The sequence below is a fragment of the Sebastes fasciatus genome, chromosome 11 (genome assembly GCF_043250625.1).
Source record: "Sebastes fasciatus isolate fSebFas1 chromosome 11, fSebFas1.pri, whole genome shotgun sequence".
Taxonomy (NCBI): Eukaryota; Metazoa; Chordata; class Actinopteri; order Perciformes; family Sebastidae; genus Sebastes; species Sebastes fasciatus.
In genome coordinates this window covers 11,519,925-11,537,775 of record NC_133805.1, presented here as the reverse complement: position 1 = coordinate 11,537,775, position 17,851 = coordinate 11,519,925, and the positions used below count along the sequence as shown (strand labels likewise).

Genomic DNA, 17,851 nt, shown 5'->3' with positions numbered 1-17,851 from the left:
AGCTAGATAAACAATTTTATGCTCTCGATTTAATCATAAACACATCGGTTGTATAGATAATATCTATACCAAAAAGTGAAGCCAAAACATCTCGATCACCGACTGTTAGTTTAGGAAGCGCTTGATTTGATATGCAGTAGTGTTTTCTATGAGCAGAACGCACATTTTACACATCAATATCGCAGGCGATCATGTTCATTTAATTGTGGGAAGCCAACATCGTGATTAATATTCGATTAATTGTGCAGCCCTAGTACATACATGAAGTTTTGGGCAGTTCTTTCCTCCACTAGTTGTGTCATTTGTGTAGAACTGCTGATCTATTCTGTGTTCAAATATAAAGGCCTCACTACCGGATACGTACAAGATGTCCGTGCAGCCGGTTGTGAGCAACTTATTCAGGGAAGAAAACTCAAATTCACAGCTTGATCAAACGTTTATCAAATAATATTCTTTACTACAGGTTGCATATGTGAATAAACACTGACAACACAACAGGCATAGAAAAAGATTCACATATTTACAGCAGCAAACAAGTGTAGCGACAGTAAGAGCTCGTCACGGTGGTGAAGGTCTTCTTGGGTTAAGGCAGAAACCTGGAGGGTCCGGCTTCACTGACTGGAAGAGAAGACGAGTTGGAGTTAGACTCAACAGCTGAAAACAAACCTAAAACGCTGGAGTTTTGGTGATCTGCTTTTTAAAATTCACATGATCTGAGCTATTAATGGTTCAAACAGCCTCGGCTAACGCTGCGTCTCTTACCTCTCGACTTCCGTACAGTTTTAAGAGTGTCCGTTAGTGTCTCCGTTGGCTTTGTGAACACCGTTAGTCTGACCGTTACTCTGCTTCACCTTCTTCACCGCGCCCTCCTTCACTGGACTCTCCTCTGGTTTCCTCTGAAATACACAGGTTCGTTCAAAATGAGACAATCCTGCTGCGCTATTCGTTTTCAGATTCCTTTAAACCCAAACATCTGGCTCGCTCACCTTCTTCCTGACCAGGTGGGAGATGTTAGAGACCGGAGCTGTGGCGGCGCTTCCGTTGGTGGAGCTGACTATGTTGGTCGAGGTGCTGTTAATCTGGGTAGACGAGAAAAACCACAGCAATAATAAAGATAATATTCTTATATACACATAAGAGACCCATCACCAGCGTGTTTTCACTAGAGCTGTCAACACGTTAACGCAAATTTGTTTTAACGCCACTAATTTCTTTAAATGCAGTACCTGGATAATATTTGTCATCGTTTTGTGTTAATTGATTTCCAATAATAAATATATACATACATTTGCATAAAGCAAGTATATTTGCCCACTCCCATGTTGATAAGAGTGTTAAATACTTAAAGATGCGATTAATCACAATTAACGATGGACAATCATGCGATCAACGCCGACAACGAATGAGCGCCCTAGTTTTCACTGATCATTTCTTCAGTTCTTACCACAGATACTTATGTGACTCACCTTGGAGCTGGATGAGGCGTCTCCATTCTTCACAGAGGAGCCGGGGAACGCAGAGGAAGTGGAGCCTCCATCCTGACAGAGACAGGAAATTAAGTTAGATTCAAGCTTGTACACAGTTTGTTGATTTACACCTGTGACGAGTCTCAACTGAGGTCACAAGTGTATTTTAGTACAATACGTCATATGTGGATCTTCTAGATTAAGAAAGGATAACTAGAGAAAAAACTCAAATGTCTCTTTTAAAATGTAAAGTCAACACCTCCACTGCTACACTAAGGGGCAGCGTTTCCCTCCATACATGAGTAGAGTTATTATATTTATTATTTATATTATTATAGTAAACTTGAACGAAAATAAGCAGTGAAGAATATTTTTAGTAAACTGAAACTAAAGAAAAACTATAAACTTTAAGAAAAATTAAACTGAAACGATATTGCCTGGTTAAAAAAAAAAAATAATTCATTTTTTTAAATAATATATCACAACCGTAAAGAGACGGGATGATTTTCTATCAACTTTCCTGACATTGAACCTCAGAAACTGAACAGACTTGATCTTCCAGGAGATGGCGCTATGCTGCAACTGCTTCACATCAGACACTAAAGTAATGGGACACAGTTGTCCAACCATGTATATTTTAACAAACTACTGTAAAAACTAAATCTACAAAAAAAAAATTTAAACTAAAACTAGCAAAGGCACTCTGAACTAAAATGAAGTTGAAAAATCTAAACTAAAATAACGAATTTAAAATTAAAAACTATGATAACCTTGATCACAGATCATGCCTCTTTATACCCGTAACTCACCAGTGCACCCTTCACAGCCTCCGCAGCGGTGCTGGTCATTTTCAGCCCCTCCTCGGCGTCCTCCACCTTCTCCTGGATCTCTGGCAGCAGAGCCTTCAGCTCCTCCATCTCCTTCCTCTCCTCCGGCAGCGCCTCCGGGCCCTCGGCCTTGTCGATCAGCTCCTGCAGTTTATCTGCCGGGCAAAGTGGGAACGTCAGCGTACAAACGACTTGAGGCACCGATCATCATATCATCTGTTGCAGCCCAACGCCGCTTACCCAGCCTGCTCTTTATGACGGAGATGGAGCTCTTCAGCTCCTCGATGGCCTGGCTGAACTGGACGTTTAAGCTGTAGGTGAGACCCAGCTGGTAGTGAGTCTCAGCGAGCAGGCGGCTGTCTGAGTCCAGGTGCTTCTCCTGCAGCTTCAGACACTCCTGGAAATCATCCAACGCCTGGGTGTAGTTTCCTGGAAGAGAGAGATGCAGCAATTACACACTCATTTCTCAACGAGGAGAATCTCAGGTGTAACACCGGATCGCTCTTTGAGGCACGTCTGTTTTGTTAAAAGTTATGGTACAGTAGTGTTCAAACAATTTTCATTATTGAATCATCTGTTGAGCGTGAATGGTTGTCCCTGAACAGGATAAGCGGTTACAGATAATGGATGGATTCCCTGAACGTGCAACGTTTTTGGTTAAAGGTGCTTTTAAAGTTCCTGCACCCTCATCTTGGTGTGAGCTACACTCATTACACTAGATTATTTTAGAAGCATTGAAGCCTATAAAAACAGGATTAAAGAATATTTGACCACTGAATGCACCTACTGTTACTGAACTACACTGCTAATTCATTTGTTAATGCAATTTGCCTTTTGTTTTAAGTCCGTTACTGGTCTCTTATGTGAAATTTCTTATGTTGTTTTTAACTTTTTGCGGTTTTGTTATTTCTGCTTTTGTGTGAAACTTTTGCTGCCGTCTTGGCCGGGAATCCCTCGGAGAAAAGATTTTAAACTCTATTCTGGTAAAATAAAGGTTAAAAAATATCAACTAAATCCATCTCATACTGCCCCTCACCCCCTCGGACATTTGTACCGTACGACAAAAATAAAAGAGTGCAAATCTGAAGATTCTTTGAGCGACTTGTAAGTACCTGATTCAGAAGAAACTTCCCCCAGTTTCAAGTGAGTCTGTGCTGCCATCAGTTGATCCTCTTTAGCCTCTTTCCTTGTTTTAAAAAAAGGATACGTCAGTTATCATGGATGCTGGAACTCAGTAACCGTCAAATCTAAATCACGACCCAGTTCACAGCTGGTGTTTCCATTACCTTTTGTAGATGACTTTAGCTACTTCCAACATCTCCCAGGCGAGCTGCAGGTTCCCCACCTCGTCCTCCTCCTCGTCACTGTCCTGAAACACATCAACACAGATTTAAAATCTGACACTTAAATAAATCAGCCGAGTCATTTTGATGTGTGATTGGTCAAATACCTTCTCAGCGGCGCCATCTCCTTCGCCTTGCTCTTCTGCGTCGCCCTCCATTTCTGCATCGTCATCGTCTTCCTCCTCCATCTCTTCCTCACCATCTGAAACACAATAACATGCATTTAGATAAACTGGACAATGTACGGTATCATTACAACCGTTTGTAATCAAAAGAAAGGTCACCTTTTTCCTCTTCCTTATCTCCTGATTCTTTCTTGGCTTCCTCGTTTTCCGTTTTGGCTTCACTTTTATCGGACTTGCTTCCGTTCACCTCGTTCTTCTTTTCCTCATCTTTCTTTGCGGCATCCTGTTGCTTATCGCCAGCCTCGGCCTTTTCCACGTCGCCCTTCTTCTCTTTGACTTCGCCCTCCTTCTCTTTGTCTTCGCCCTTCTTCCCTTCATCTTTCTTCTCCGCCATGGCGTCGTACACCTGAACCCTCAGCTCATCTCTGGTTTTCTCTGTTCAAGTTAGAGAGGACAGTTAGGACGAGCTAAAAATAACAATCACCAGTCAAACAGCACAAAAACAAGCCCAAGTAGAAAGTTAAATGTCACGTGATTCTCTCACCATCAATGTTTTCTGTGCTGTCAACGTTGGAGTCCTTGGGTTTTTCTTCATCCTCCTCTTCTTCTTCTTCTGGTACTCCTTCCAGAGCGTTACCCAGGACGGAGTTCTCCATCCTACAACAACAGTGTCAGTTATAAGTCTGCATTTTCACAAGTTTCTTGAATGCAAAATGACCAGCACAATATATTAATTTAACAATGACTCGAGACTGTTTACCGTGCTAAATCCAGCAGCGCTTTACCACACCAGAAGAAAGCCTCTCCACACTCGTCTGCTGTGTCTCCATACTTTTTAGCTCTGAAATAGAAAAAAAAAGTTGTGATATTAGATTATAATCAGTATGAAAGCATAACAGACAACCACTGTTTTTTTTTTGCACATATGCAAAACAGCTGCATACAGTTTCCATCATTTGCATAATACACCTTAAACTTCCATTAAAGGCTGTTTTTTGGCTCTAAAGCTCTGCAGTTACTGAGCCTGGCTGTAACAAAACTATCATACAAGTTAGTGTGTAAAAATATACACATGAATACATCTTTGTTATCATTTAGATTGGTTAATAATCTGTAACACTCAGAATCAGGTTTATTTCACCATATGTATACATACAAGGAATTTGACTCTGTTTATTATGCAGCTCTCTCAATGTGCTTACACAGAATAGAAATAACAGAATAAAGAATACAATAATAAAAATAAAATGTCTATATACAAGTCAAGTGTTCAGGAGTTGTAAACAGTGCAAAGAAATAAATACTGCATGGATATACAGTACGTGGACTAGATGATTATGTACAGCATGTACATGTGGTGATGTCTATATGCTGCATGTACACTGAGTTTAGATTTACAGTGAAATGTACATATTACAATATGTACATAAAATGACAGATGATGTACATATTACAGAAAAATGTGCATTAAAGACTGTAAATTATAATCTAAAAACATGCATTAAAGACTAAATTATAATCTAAAAACATGCATTAAAGACTAAATTATAATCTAAAAACGTGTATTAAAGATTAAATTATAATTTTTTAAAAAGTGCATTAAAGATTGTAAAATATAATTAAAAAAGTGCATTAAAGACTAAATTACAATCTAAAAACGTGCATTAAAGACCGTAAAATATATTTTTATTAAAAAGTGCATTAAAGACTAAAATATAATAAAAGAAAATGTGCATTAAAGTCTGTAAAATATAATAAAACAATATGCATTAAAGAGTGTAAATTATAATCTAAAAACGTGCATTAAAGACTGTAAATTATAATCTAAAAACGTGCATTAAAGAGTGTAAATTATAATCTAAACGTGCATTAAAGAGTGTAAATTATAATCTAAACGTGCATTAAAGACTGTAAATTATAATCTAAAAACGTGCATTAAAGAGTGTAAATTATAATCTAAAAACGTGCATTAAAGACTGTAAATTATAATCTAAACGTGCATTAAAGAGTGTAAATTATAATCTAAAAACGTGCATTAAAGAGTGTAAATAGCCTGAGGTATTTGTTTTGTGTTGACTCACAGCATGCCGCAGGCCTCCTGCAGGGAGCTCACCGCCTCCACCACCTTCCCCATCACCAGGTGCTTCTTCCCGGATCCGATCAGCTTGTTGGCCTCCTCCATGTTCACTGACTGGACACATAAAGAAAGAAAACGACTCTTCAACTTTACGACTCAAAAGCAGAAACAAACACCATATTTATTTTAAATGTTAACTGTCTACGTGAAAGCACAGAGTCTAACATTGATGTTTACATACCTTGACTGAGAAATAAGGAGTGAAACGTTAAAAGCAGCGTCTGTTGGTTTGTGCTCCTCCTGCTGCTGCTGGCTGACTACTGATCCGTTGTTTCAATTTGGCGCGAAATAATCCAGCCCCTTCCGGTCTATTTCCGGGTTCGTAATCCAGCGCGGGAGAATTATTAAAGGCACAGAGCAACGACTACTAAAGGTTGGCTGCACATTTGATTAATATCTTATCAAAATATTATATACATAGAAAGATATGGCTTAAAAGAATACCCTCCTTTTATACTTTTAAAGATACTGATTTCAATTTTTAAAAATTTAAAAATTTCGAATTTTTTTATTTTTTTAAATTGAAAAATGTCGAATTTTTTAATTTTTTTATTTTTTTATTTTTTTACTTTTTATTTTTTTAATTTTTTAATTTTTTAATTTTAAATTTATTTGACTACGAATGAAAACGTGAAATTCTAAAATTCTAAATTGGCAAAAACTATTAAATTATTTAGACATTTCAAATTACTCCAATTGTTTAACGGATCCCGTTTGTTTATATTTCTTTTTTGTTTTCATTAATCTTTTCCTTTCCCTACATTTTATTTGATGTATAATTTATTTTATTTTTACATTATTTCTATACTGTGAGAGAAATGTTTGAAAACCCAGCCCATTATAATGACATTATATTGAATTTTGATTATTTTCACAATAACAGAGTTTATTGCAGATCATTTTTATTTTATTCCAGCTGTTATTTTTTTTCTAAATGTCCCGATAAATTGGTTATTGATATGGCCTGCATGGTTAGACCTGCAATAATCTCTGTTTTTATGAAAAGAAAAGAATAAGGATGAAATAACATTTCATATTATTGCTGAGTTGTACAAATGTAGGCTATATGATTCTATCCATGCCATGGTTCTACTATTTATTTATTTATTTATTTATTTATTTATTTATTTATTTATTTTATATTGAACATTTTAGGGTATCCATAACTACCACTACTACTACTACTACTACTACTACTACTACTGTATGCAACTATTTTAAAGCTGTTCAATATAAAATTAAGTGGTGCTGGTACTCTATATGTATGTGTATGCATGTGTGTTTTCTGCATGTGTGTGTAATCCCACATATAGAGCGGTGCTGTCATGTCCTGCTGTGAGGGACAGGGATTTCCTCCTGCTGGCTCCACTGTGTCCCCGCTGCCTCGTCAAGACAAGTCTGGACCTGGTATCCATCCAATCAACCTCACGCTGAGAGACAGTCCCACTCAACCCTCCTCAAACTGTCATCATTATTAGAGACAACAGCTATAATTTACCAGTAAAATCTGACAGAACAATCAACAGCTCGTTTAGCTCACATTTCTTTCAATCAGACGCAATCAGTTAAGGCAATATTGTAGAAGATTGAAGGCTTTACAAAACATTTTTCACAGTTTGCCATAGTTTACTGTGTGTACTCACTCTGCCTTGAAACACCACGTTTTTTCATTCACTGTTAAAGAGGACAGGGGTATATTTGTATCTGTAAAGGTTTGACATTTTGGGTCATTCACTTGATTGTTTTGCCTGCAGAGTTAGATGAGAAGATTGATACCACTCTCATGATTGTCCGTTAAATATGAAGCTATACCACAAGCAGCCAGCGAGCTTATTTTAGCATAAAGACTGGAAACAAACAGCTAGCCTGTCTCTGTCCAAAGATAACAAAATGTGCACAACTTAAACAAATGAGTAGTGTATTTGAATTTGAATTTGAATTTGAATCTGATGCTGGTAGGCTGATTTTATCTGTTGTTTTGTTTTGTTTGTTGTGCTAAGCTAAGCTAACCAGCTGCTGGCTGTAGCTTCATATTTACTATACAGTCACAAGAGTGGTGTCAAACTTCTCATTAAACTCTCGGCAAGAAAGCAAATAAGCACATTTCCCAAAATGTCAAATTATTCCTTTAATTTCATTCCATGGCAATGAGACAACAGAAGTAGGTGCATTTCACTGTTGAAACAATTTCAGACTCGTCCGATGTTTTCTTTTCTTGTTAAAATTTAATTTATTTTCCTGCAAAATGAATTGAAACACTTTGCAATATCCTTTAAGATCTGTCGCTTCCTTTTGTTGGGTGTACACCTTACACACCTTTGATAAAATAAAACCCACAGAGCATAGTGCACTATATACCACCAATCCATCATTTATCCAGAAGCCTTTAAACATATTGTATACCCTCACATGAATGCTCTTGGGGAATTACTCAAGGAGAACACATACCTGTGTTGATTTACCAATATTGGATCAAAAGGACCAATACTTTGCAACAGTTTTTCATCCATTTGAACTGTTTTGATTATTTGCATGGCTGAACGTGATCAGGATGATGGACACTACAAGTGCCCTTCAAACATCCAGTTGCTTTGTAACCAGCAGTGGAGCAGATGCACTAATTATGGGCACATTGTGAAACAGGAGATGAACGCAGGGCAACGTTTGATCACTAGCCCACAGCGGTGCTTCTAACGGGAGGTTATTGTGTGTCCCCCTCTTATCTGGCCCTTGATGCGGTTCCCATGGCAACGGCATGCAAAAAACATTGCTTGGTGACAGCGGCGAGAGAGGGCGCACGGCGGAGGGGTTGTTTGAGCAGATAACAGCGTCTGCCTGTCCAGGTTACATATATAGACTCAGGTGTACTAATGTTCTCTGAAAAACAATACAGGTTTATCTTATATCTACAAATGATGGTTTGAAAACATACACATATAGAGCTTCATTTCCTGAAATAAATGTGTCAGCATCTCTACTCAGATATTTGATTTGTTATAGATAGGGCTGTCAAAGTTAACGCAATAGTAACGTGGTTTAATACCACTCATTTCTTTAACATAATCGATCTTTTAGAGGTTTTTAGCATCTTCAATTTTAAAGGTAAAGTGACCATGTCATGCTAGCTTGTCGCGAAGGAAGCTAAATAACGCTCCAAACTTATGCTAAATTTTGGTGAGGAAAAACTGGCATGGCCATTTTCAAAGGGGTCACTTGACCTCTGACCTCAAGATATGTGAATGAAAATGGGTCAAGTCAGCACACTGACACACTGACAGCTGTTGTTGCCTGTTGGGCTTGAGTTTTCCATGTTATGATTTGAGCATATTTTTAATGCTAAATGCAGTACCTGTGAGGGTTTCTGGACAATATTTGTCATTGTTTTGTGTTGTTCATTGATTTCCAATAATAAATATATACATACATTTGCATAAAGCAGCCTATTTGCCCACTCCCATGTTGATAAGAGTATTAAATACTTGACAAATCTCCCTTTAAGGTACGATTAATTTGGGATTATTCGTGATTAATTATGGATAATCATGCGATTAATTATATATTTTAATCGATTGACAACCCTAGTTATAGAATCAAGTAAGATTGGCAATAAAATTACACTTTTATAGTTTGGCATTAGGGTCACTAAAGAGTATCTACTATCAGCTAGTTTGACATAAAACTCAATGAGAAAACAACAATGCAACACTGTGACCAACAGCATGTGTCACTGAAACCAGCTTCACTTCCCTTTCATTGTGTTTTCTCTTCTTAGCATAGTAATTCTCACACACAAGGCTTATTGTATTTTATATTATTGTAGGCTCGGGTGTAAGTTAGACATGGAAAATATGTTCAGATCTTTCCACAATTTTTGTCCAACAATGTGAAGTACATGTAAGGGAAAGTTTGGGAATAAAGGATATCATAAATTGAGGAAATGCATATAATTTTTTTTTATAAACTATAAAACTATGTCCTGACTCCTCATGTCACTAGGGAACCAGTACAGATGATAAAATAAAAGAAGGGTCTCAGCCTCCTGGGTCTTAAAAACTGTCCTGTGGAGTCAACATAATGACACTTCTCAGTGTGACATCAGGACCTTATAGACAATTATTAAAGAGAACAGGCTCATGTAACATAACCAATCAACAGGATATTACCTCCCAACCATTACCTACCACACGTCAACAGAAGTTATGTTATATTTGTAAAACCAGCATAAAGAATTTCATGAAAGATGAACCGAAAAACACCGAAAAATATTAACAAATTATATATTTTTAAATCTATAACAGACTCTCTTAACAGAAAGTAAAAGGCCAATTTAAATTCATTTTTTTTCATTATAGAAACTCCTGCCAGTGTGAACAAACATAGCCAAAGGTTGCTCGTCATTACTGTAAGTAAATATGGCAGTGGCGAGGAGGAAATGAGAATGAAAAATGCCTTCTGCAGCCCACAGGATAAGTACAAGATGTTGCAACAGTGCACCGCCCTTGGCAAAATATCCCAGTGTAAATACAAAATATCTTGGTATTAAGTGACAATCCAGGAAACATTGAGGAAACTGGTTAGCACATGCAATAATCTTATGAAGCTTAAGAATATTTCAAACGTGCAATGGTCTCAGTCTATAATCAATATAAATGTGTTGAGTTTGCTCTGAAAAAACTGTGTGTGTGCTATTGTTTGGGGAACTGCTGTTTCTATTCTTAGCATGCAAAATCAGTTCCCACAGTTTCCTCTGAAATGTACTCCAGTGACAATTCACTATCACAATGCAAAAAACACTTTAATGTAGAGTGTGAGCTTATGTCTTCAAGGCTATATGTCTGAGGGTCTCAGCCCCGAGCAGTAGACTACACATATGCTGAAGTGTTGAGCAGTCTATTTGAAACAAAGTCATTACACCAAGCAAATGTGGGTTGTATGGGGTGGTGGTTTACTTCCTGAGCAGGAAAGTTAATCAGTAAGTCATTGATAAGATGCTGCAACAGAAAGCCACGGTGGCATCCTGAAAGAGGTTGAGTCATATGATGAAACCATATGACTCTGTGACCCCTGCATGTCTGCCAGCTTGGATCAAGGAACTGCAAGCCATTAAAAAATCTCTTCTTTGAGTTTCAGATTAATAGATCCAGTGTTAAACACCATACCTGGCTGTAGAACTAATGCAAATTGCCCTATACATCTGACTAGTGAAGATGGATGAATTATAGAGGTCACATGTGTACCACAGGGATTGATAAATATGTGTGAGCCTTTGAGAAAATAAAGTGTGCAAAATATTTCTGTCTCCTCATCCTTACTCTTTGTGGGGAATGTGGTTTCACAAGAGCATGAAAAATTCCCAGAAAAGGCATCAGGAAAACTGCAAAGTCATGCTGTGTAGTGAAAGGTTGAGACCAGACTGGAGGACTGGAGGGGATGAAGGGGGCTGAAGTCTCGTTCTGAACCGTGTTATCGCGAGAAGTGAGCCGTGGTATAAATTCCCCAGTCGAGCCTGTCAGCTCCACCACTCTCTCTCCTCCTCCTCTCCTGTGATCAAAGCTGAGGTATGTGTTATACAATACATTTAATTACGATTTTCTTATGTTGTTTTACAGATTAAGTTTCAAAGTGTTAATTTCTTCGGTTTATTCACGAGTTTGTATTAGTTGTAGGCTGAATTCAAAGCTCAACAAGTGTTTTTTTCCACAAAATGATTGAAAAAACACGATTTTTTATAAGTAGTAAGCAATTTTGGGAGTTAAATAAAACGTTAATTTGTTGATGGTTTATTTTTGTTAACTTGAAAAGTTTCCACATGACAGAAATGACGGTTTTATACGGTTGATGCTCAGACTGGATGGTCCGGAACCAAAGAGTCAAATCTCAGATCATTACGACATTTTTTGGTGCTACACCGTTGATGTTAAAGTTGGCTAAATTAGTGAAATACCAAAAATGCACTTGGGCATAAATAATCTTTACCTTGACCATTGAACTCAGATGGGTAAATTCATGAAAATGAAACAGGAATATGTATAAAAAACAGATATGTAGACAACCATATGGGGAAACACCTGTGAACACCACAGAAGAAGAAGTGGAAATGCTTCATAGGTTTCAGTTGTTGCCAGTTTAAGCTTTGGTTTTAAGCTTTTGTGTCACTTTTGTGCAATGTAAATACTGTAAATCTACTTTTACGGATATGTGCAATAACATCACTCTGTGCAATAATTATATAATTATCTGAGGGACACTTTGTGCAATAATCTGGCAAAACTGTCATCTCATCAATATACATATTGTATTTTTATATTTTATATGGTATTATCTTTTATGTTTTTTATATTTATATTGCACTATCTCCTTTTTTATTGTATTATCTTTTCATTAGCACCTATGGGATTGTCACAATCTAATTACGTTACACAATGACAGTAAAGGGTTTGAATCTTGAATCTTGGAAGTTTGATAATAGCTGATCTGAGCTGATCTGGGTGCTGCAGAATGAGCTTTTAATATTGCCTACATCAGATATCAATCTGTGGTTTCAACTTTGAGTTTAGCAACAAATAAAAAAACAATCAGAAACTCTTCTATTATATTAGAGTGTATTATACACAGTATATTACACGTTTTCATACTTCCATGTGCCACTGATATTTGCATAGTTCTAAAAGAATGGCTTCATTCTGATGAGAACACATTTGCTTCACCTTTTAATAATTAATTCAATGAATAATTAATTGGTAGTTACCAATTGATTATTATTTTTTACGATTAGCTGGTTAATTGATTTTTTTTATTATGTCAGAAAATAGTGAAAATGGCCATCATATTTCCTAAAGTCCTAAAGTGATGTCAACAGATATTTTATGTCTGACCAACAGTCAAAAACAGTTTCAGTTTACTACCACATAAGACAAATGAAAGCAATATTGGAGAAGCTGGAACAAGGAAATGTTCGCTTTTGTTGCTTGAACTAAGTCAATCTATTATCAAAATAGTTGCCCATTCATTTTTAACTTTTGATAATTAACAGAGCACATTTATTGTGTTGTTGCACATTTTCGATGGTAAATGCACTGAAGCTGAATTGATTGGATGATTAATTGATTATCAACTATTTGATGATTGATTTATCAGTTGTTGTTTTTTTAAATTAACATATTATACCTCCAGCTTCTCAAGTGTGAGGATTTTCTGCTTTTCTTTATGTTATATGATAGCAAACTTAACACGTTTAGGTTTGGACTGTTGGTCAGATAAAACTAATGACTTATCGCCATGGGCTCTGGAAATGTGAAATGGGCATTTTTCACTTTTTACAATTCGATTAATCAAGATGATAACCAGCAGATCTGTTGATAAGGAAAACAATCATTAGTTGCGGCCCTAAAATGCTTTCAATTGTAAAATTGGGTTAATATTCTCTTTAAAAGAGACGTCATTTTTTTGTCCTGTAAATGAGGAAGAGTTATGGTTTATCCATGATTCATTACACACACAAAAGAAACAATGCTGTGAGAATAGATTGCGTAATACATAAACGGTTTCCTTCTTCTGTTATCCAGTTAGACTGAAAATGGCTGCAGGCAAGGCACAAATTGGAAAGCTGGCCCCGGACTTCACAGCTAAGGCGGTGATGCCAGACGGACAGTTCGGCGACGTGAAGCTGTCAGACTACAGAGGTACACCTCCTCAACCTGTGTCTCATCCTCTGTTGAGTAGAGGACATGCTTTGATGACGCTCTCTTCTGGACTATGATTCACTGCTGCTTTGTGATCCCACAATATATTGAATAGATATTCATTTACACTACTAAAGACTAGAATGAATTAGCCCGTAATTACATCACATGACAAACTCAATTGAATTATTTGTTTCCTTTTCCTTTGGTTGCAGGGAAATATGTTGTCTTTTTCTTCTATCCTCTGGACTTCACCTTTGTGTGTCCGACTGAGATCATCGCGTTCAGTGATGCTGCCGACGACTTCAGGAAGATCGGCTGCGAGGTCATCGCCGCCTCCGTCGACTCACACTTCTCCCATTTCGCATGGTAGTTACAAGCTTTGTATTTTTACACAGTGATTTTGTGGATTCACTCTTACAATCTCCTCACTTTTTTATCCTTTTTCCTGTTTTTGTTCTCAAAGGACCAACACACCACGAAAGCAGGGCGGTCTGGGCCCCATGAAGATTCCCCTGGTATCTGACACGCGGCGCACCATCTCCACAGATTATGGTGTCCTAAAGGAGGACGAGGGCATTGCCTACAGGTGGGTTTAACAATGTGGAGTTTCGGTAGGCTTGAAAACTAGGCTAGGCTAGTAGTCTAGAAACAATAAAGCCAGTGTGAGTTGCTTCCTGAGGGAGATGGATCACTTACCTTAACATGTCATTAAATGCACCACCCTAAAGATGTGGTCTTAAAGAGATAGTTTGGGTGTTTTGAAGTGGGGTTGTATGAGGTGTTTATTCATAATCCATATCCACAGGTCTTATCCATAAAACGTATTTTAGCCACCTAAAGACAAAAACCTGTAATTTTTTTTGCAAACAAGCAACACCCGTGTTCTGCAAGGTAAAATTACTGTTTTTTTTCAATGGAGTCTGGTTGCTTTGGCGAGAGCATAGATTATGGCTTCAGTTCCCCGTCGGAAACACAGACTGTATAGCTGTCTGACAGTAAGGTAAACCGGTGAAAATATTCTAAATAGGTGACTTTTATGTGGGTCTTTCTTTTAGGTGGCTAATACATTACTATGCTAAATTAAAATACGTTTTGCTGCCGGCCCCGTCCACAGCAGTACATTGCTTTGCTTCCGTGCGGTAACTCCTGTCTGTTTCTCCAAACTGGGGGCGTGTCGACCGTCATCTACTGTAGGTAATACACCTACTATGGATGAGCACCTCATACGACACCCACTTCAAAACACCCGAACTATCCCTTTAAATCTTTGGAGACTCATGAACTGCTCTTTCTCTCTATTTCAGGGGTCTGTTCCTCATTGACGACAAGGGCGTCCTGAGACAGATCACCATCAACGACCTCCCAGTTGGACGCTCTGTTGACGAGACCATGCGTTTGGTCCAAGCCTTTCAGTTCACCGACAAGCACGGAGAAGGTAAGTTACTGCTGCAACATACTGCAGATGTTTGGCACCTTAACGTATGTGATGTATTTTACTGTGTGTTCTCCTGTAGCATATAACTTGAGTTTATTAAACTCTTATGTTCCTAAAAGATTTAAAGATTGCTTGACATTTGTGACCCAAATATGGTAATATTGATAATTTAACCATTGTACTTCCACATTACATTATTTGAATCAAAAGTTGGCTTTTTGGAAAGCAACATATATGTCAGACAGGGAAAAGACCATAAAGGCTTATTCCAATTCAACGGTTAATATTCTTATCAGTGCATGGTCTAGCACAAAGAACCTTTACATTATGCAACCAAACGTTTGATGCATTTCCCTGCTTTAAACCCAAAGCAATAGAGGTTACATAGACTGTATATCGGCGTCATATTTGCACAAGTCTTTACTGTTTCGTCTACCGGGCCAGGACTCATTACAGGCTTATCTTTTCAGTCTGCCCTGCCGGATGGAAACCAGGAAGTGACACCATCAAACCTGATGTCCAGAAGAGCAAAGACTTCTTCTCCAAGCAGTAATAAGCCCAGAGTCTGCAGCCTGCTGTAGCAGATTTCATTTAGAGATTACATTTCCAGAGAACAATATATTTAAGTCAGCCGCCGTGCCTGTGGAGGAGTGGTTATAGGAGACAGTGTCTTGTAGTCAACATGCTGTGTGTGGTCTGTCGTCTGTAGAGTGAATAGTGCATCATTGTGTAATTATGTTGTGGTAATGTTTGCTATTTTCACTGTTGGATTGAGCTAAATGTCTGTTTGTTCTTTCATGTCATTCCTTGCTATTGTTAGATGCAAACGACCATACGAACAGTTTTATTGGAATTAAGCACTCTAAATTATGTTTTGTTTTTTACAGTGAACAACACATGTTCTTTAATCTAGACAAAGAATACAGTTTATAACACTCTCCTAAAGGAACATATCTACTTCAAACATTACAGGGGAAATGTTACATTACTTTTGATGGTGTTATCAGTATCAAGTCAGGTACATGTTAGATTGTGTTTTGTGTGTGTTCATGTACAACGCCTTAAGTACTTTAAAATATGACACAGCATTAGATTAAGGTACTATGATCCCCTTATATTCATCACACCTATTACCTCAGTGAAGAATTACAGCACAAAGTCAAACAAATAAAAAGAGTGTTGGGAGATTTAAGATAACATATCTAAAATAAGATGGAGGTTTATGCTGAATCATGTCCATGTATGAAGAAGTTTAAATAAATATGCTTTCCCTAACAGGTTACCAAATGCTTTATTCTTTGCCAAATGCTCCTGCACACAGCCCATCACAGGTGTTTTTACTTAATTTGGCTGACCTCTCTGTGCCTCTGCTGGTTTATACCTGTTGGGCAGAACATTCTAAATCATCAGAAGATTTACTTGTCATAGGATGAAAATGAATAACCCTATAAATCCTGATTGTGTTCCTTTGTATTGTGCGTTGCTAACTGGCACACCTAAATCAAACAGGGTCATTAGTGATATCATTAATTACACCTGTAGAGCTGGTTACTGATAGGCACCTCTGGTTGAGCATACCAGTAAGTTAACTTTCTCCTATTGTATAGTGTGCTCCAGGGATGACGCATTTTTGTAGGCCACAACAAGGAAGTTAGCATTGCCCTGGTTCCCTCGACAAAAAGCCAATGGGATTTTACCTTTGGATTATTGCAGAAATTAAACTCTGTGGAAAACAAATGTTCATGGTACTTACACGTTTTGTTCAGCAAGATAACAAGATAATCTTCACAAATGAACATCACTTTTATTATTTTTTGAAGCATACATTCAATCACCAGAAGTAAAAAGCTAACGTTAGGCCAGGGGTCGGCAACCTTTACTATCAAAAGAGCCATTTTAGGCAAAAAAAAACAAACAAAAAAAATCTGTCTGGAGCCACAAAACATTTGCAGCGAGGTATGGGGCCACATTGAGGGAAATTTCTTTTGGAGATTTCGAAAGTAAAGTTACAACTTTGCGAGAAAAAAAGTCGTAATATCACGAGAATGAAGTCATAACTTGACGAGAAAAAAAGTTGTAATATTACGAGAATAAAGACATAACTTTACGAGAATTAAAGTCGTAATATTATGAGAATAAAGTCGTAATATTAAGAGAATAAAGTCATAACTTTACGAGAATTAAAGTCGTAATATTATGAGAATAAAGTCATAACTTTATGAGAAAAAAGTCGTAATATTAAGAGAATAAAGTCATAACTTGACGAGAAAAAAAGTTGTAATATTACGAGAATAAGACATAACTTTACGAGAATTAAAGTCGTAATATTATGAGAATAAAGTCATAACTTTATGAGAAAAAAAGTCGTAATATTAAGAGAATAAGAAATAACTTTACGAGAAAAAAGTCGTAATATTAAGAGAATAAAGTCATAACTTTACGAGAATTAAAGTCGTAATATTATGAGAATAAAGTCATAACTTTACGAGAAAAAAGTCGTAATATTAAGAGAATAAAGTCATAACTTTACGAGAAAAAAAGTCGTGATATTATGAGAATAAAGTCATAACTTTATGAGAAAAAAGTCGTAATATTATGAGAATAAAGTCATAACTTTACGAGAAAAAACAAAATAAAATGTAAAATTATTACTTTATAATATTATGACTTCATTCTCATAATATTACGACTTTTTTCTCGTAAACCTATGACTTTATTCTCGTAATATTATGACTTTATTCTCGTATAAAGGCATACTAAATGTCATTATTAATATAAGTCAATAAAGTAGTAGTATTTTATGTACAGTAATCAGTGAGATGACGTCAGGATA

The 17,851-nt window shown here is 37.0% G+C and overlaps 2 protein-coding genes across 2 annotated transcripts; one reads left to right on the top strand and one right to left on the bottom strand.

The window, feature by feature from the left end:
• Positions 1-417: 417 nt before the first annotated feature.
• On the bottom strand, positions 418-6,229 carry LOC141776803 (nuclear autoantigenic sperm protein-like). Its single transcript, XM_074650612.1, has 14 exons — positions 6,080-6,229; positions 5,843-5,952; positions 4,522-4,602; positions 4,306-4,418; positions 3,921-4,196; positions 3,744-3,838; positions 3,580-3,662; positions 3,406-3,479; positions 2,534-2,722; positions 2,276-2,448; positions 1,467-1,538; positions 987-1,079; positions 763-896; positions 418-618 (listed from the first exon to the last, which is right to left on the bottom strand). The coding sequence occupies exons 2-13, from the start codon at positions 5,941-5,943 to the stop codon at positions 783-785; spliced, it is 1,464 nt and encodes a 487-aa protein (XP_074506713.1). The 5' UTR covers positions 5,944-5,952; positions 6,080-6,229; the 3' UTR covers positions 418-618; positions 763-782.
• A 5,189-nt stretch (positions 6,230-11,418) lies between these two features.
• On the top strand, positions 11,419-16,293 carry prdx1 (peroxiredoxin 1). The gene is made up of 6 exons (XM_074650595.1): positions 11,419-11,456; positions 13,464-13,580; positions 13,796-13,949; positions 14,047-14,169; positions 14,888-15,018; positions 15,489-16,293. The coding sequence occupies exons 2-6, from the start codon at positions 13,475-13,477 to the stop codon at positions 15,569-15,571; spliced, it is 597 nt and encodes a 198-aa protein (XP_074506696.1). The 5' UTR covers positions 11,419-11,456; positions 13,464-13,474; the 3' UTR covers positions 15,572-16,293.
• The last annotated feature ends 1,558 nt before the right edge of the window (positions 16,294-17,851 follow it).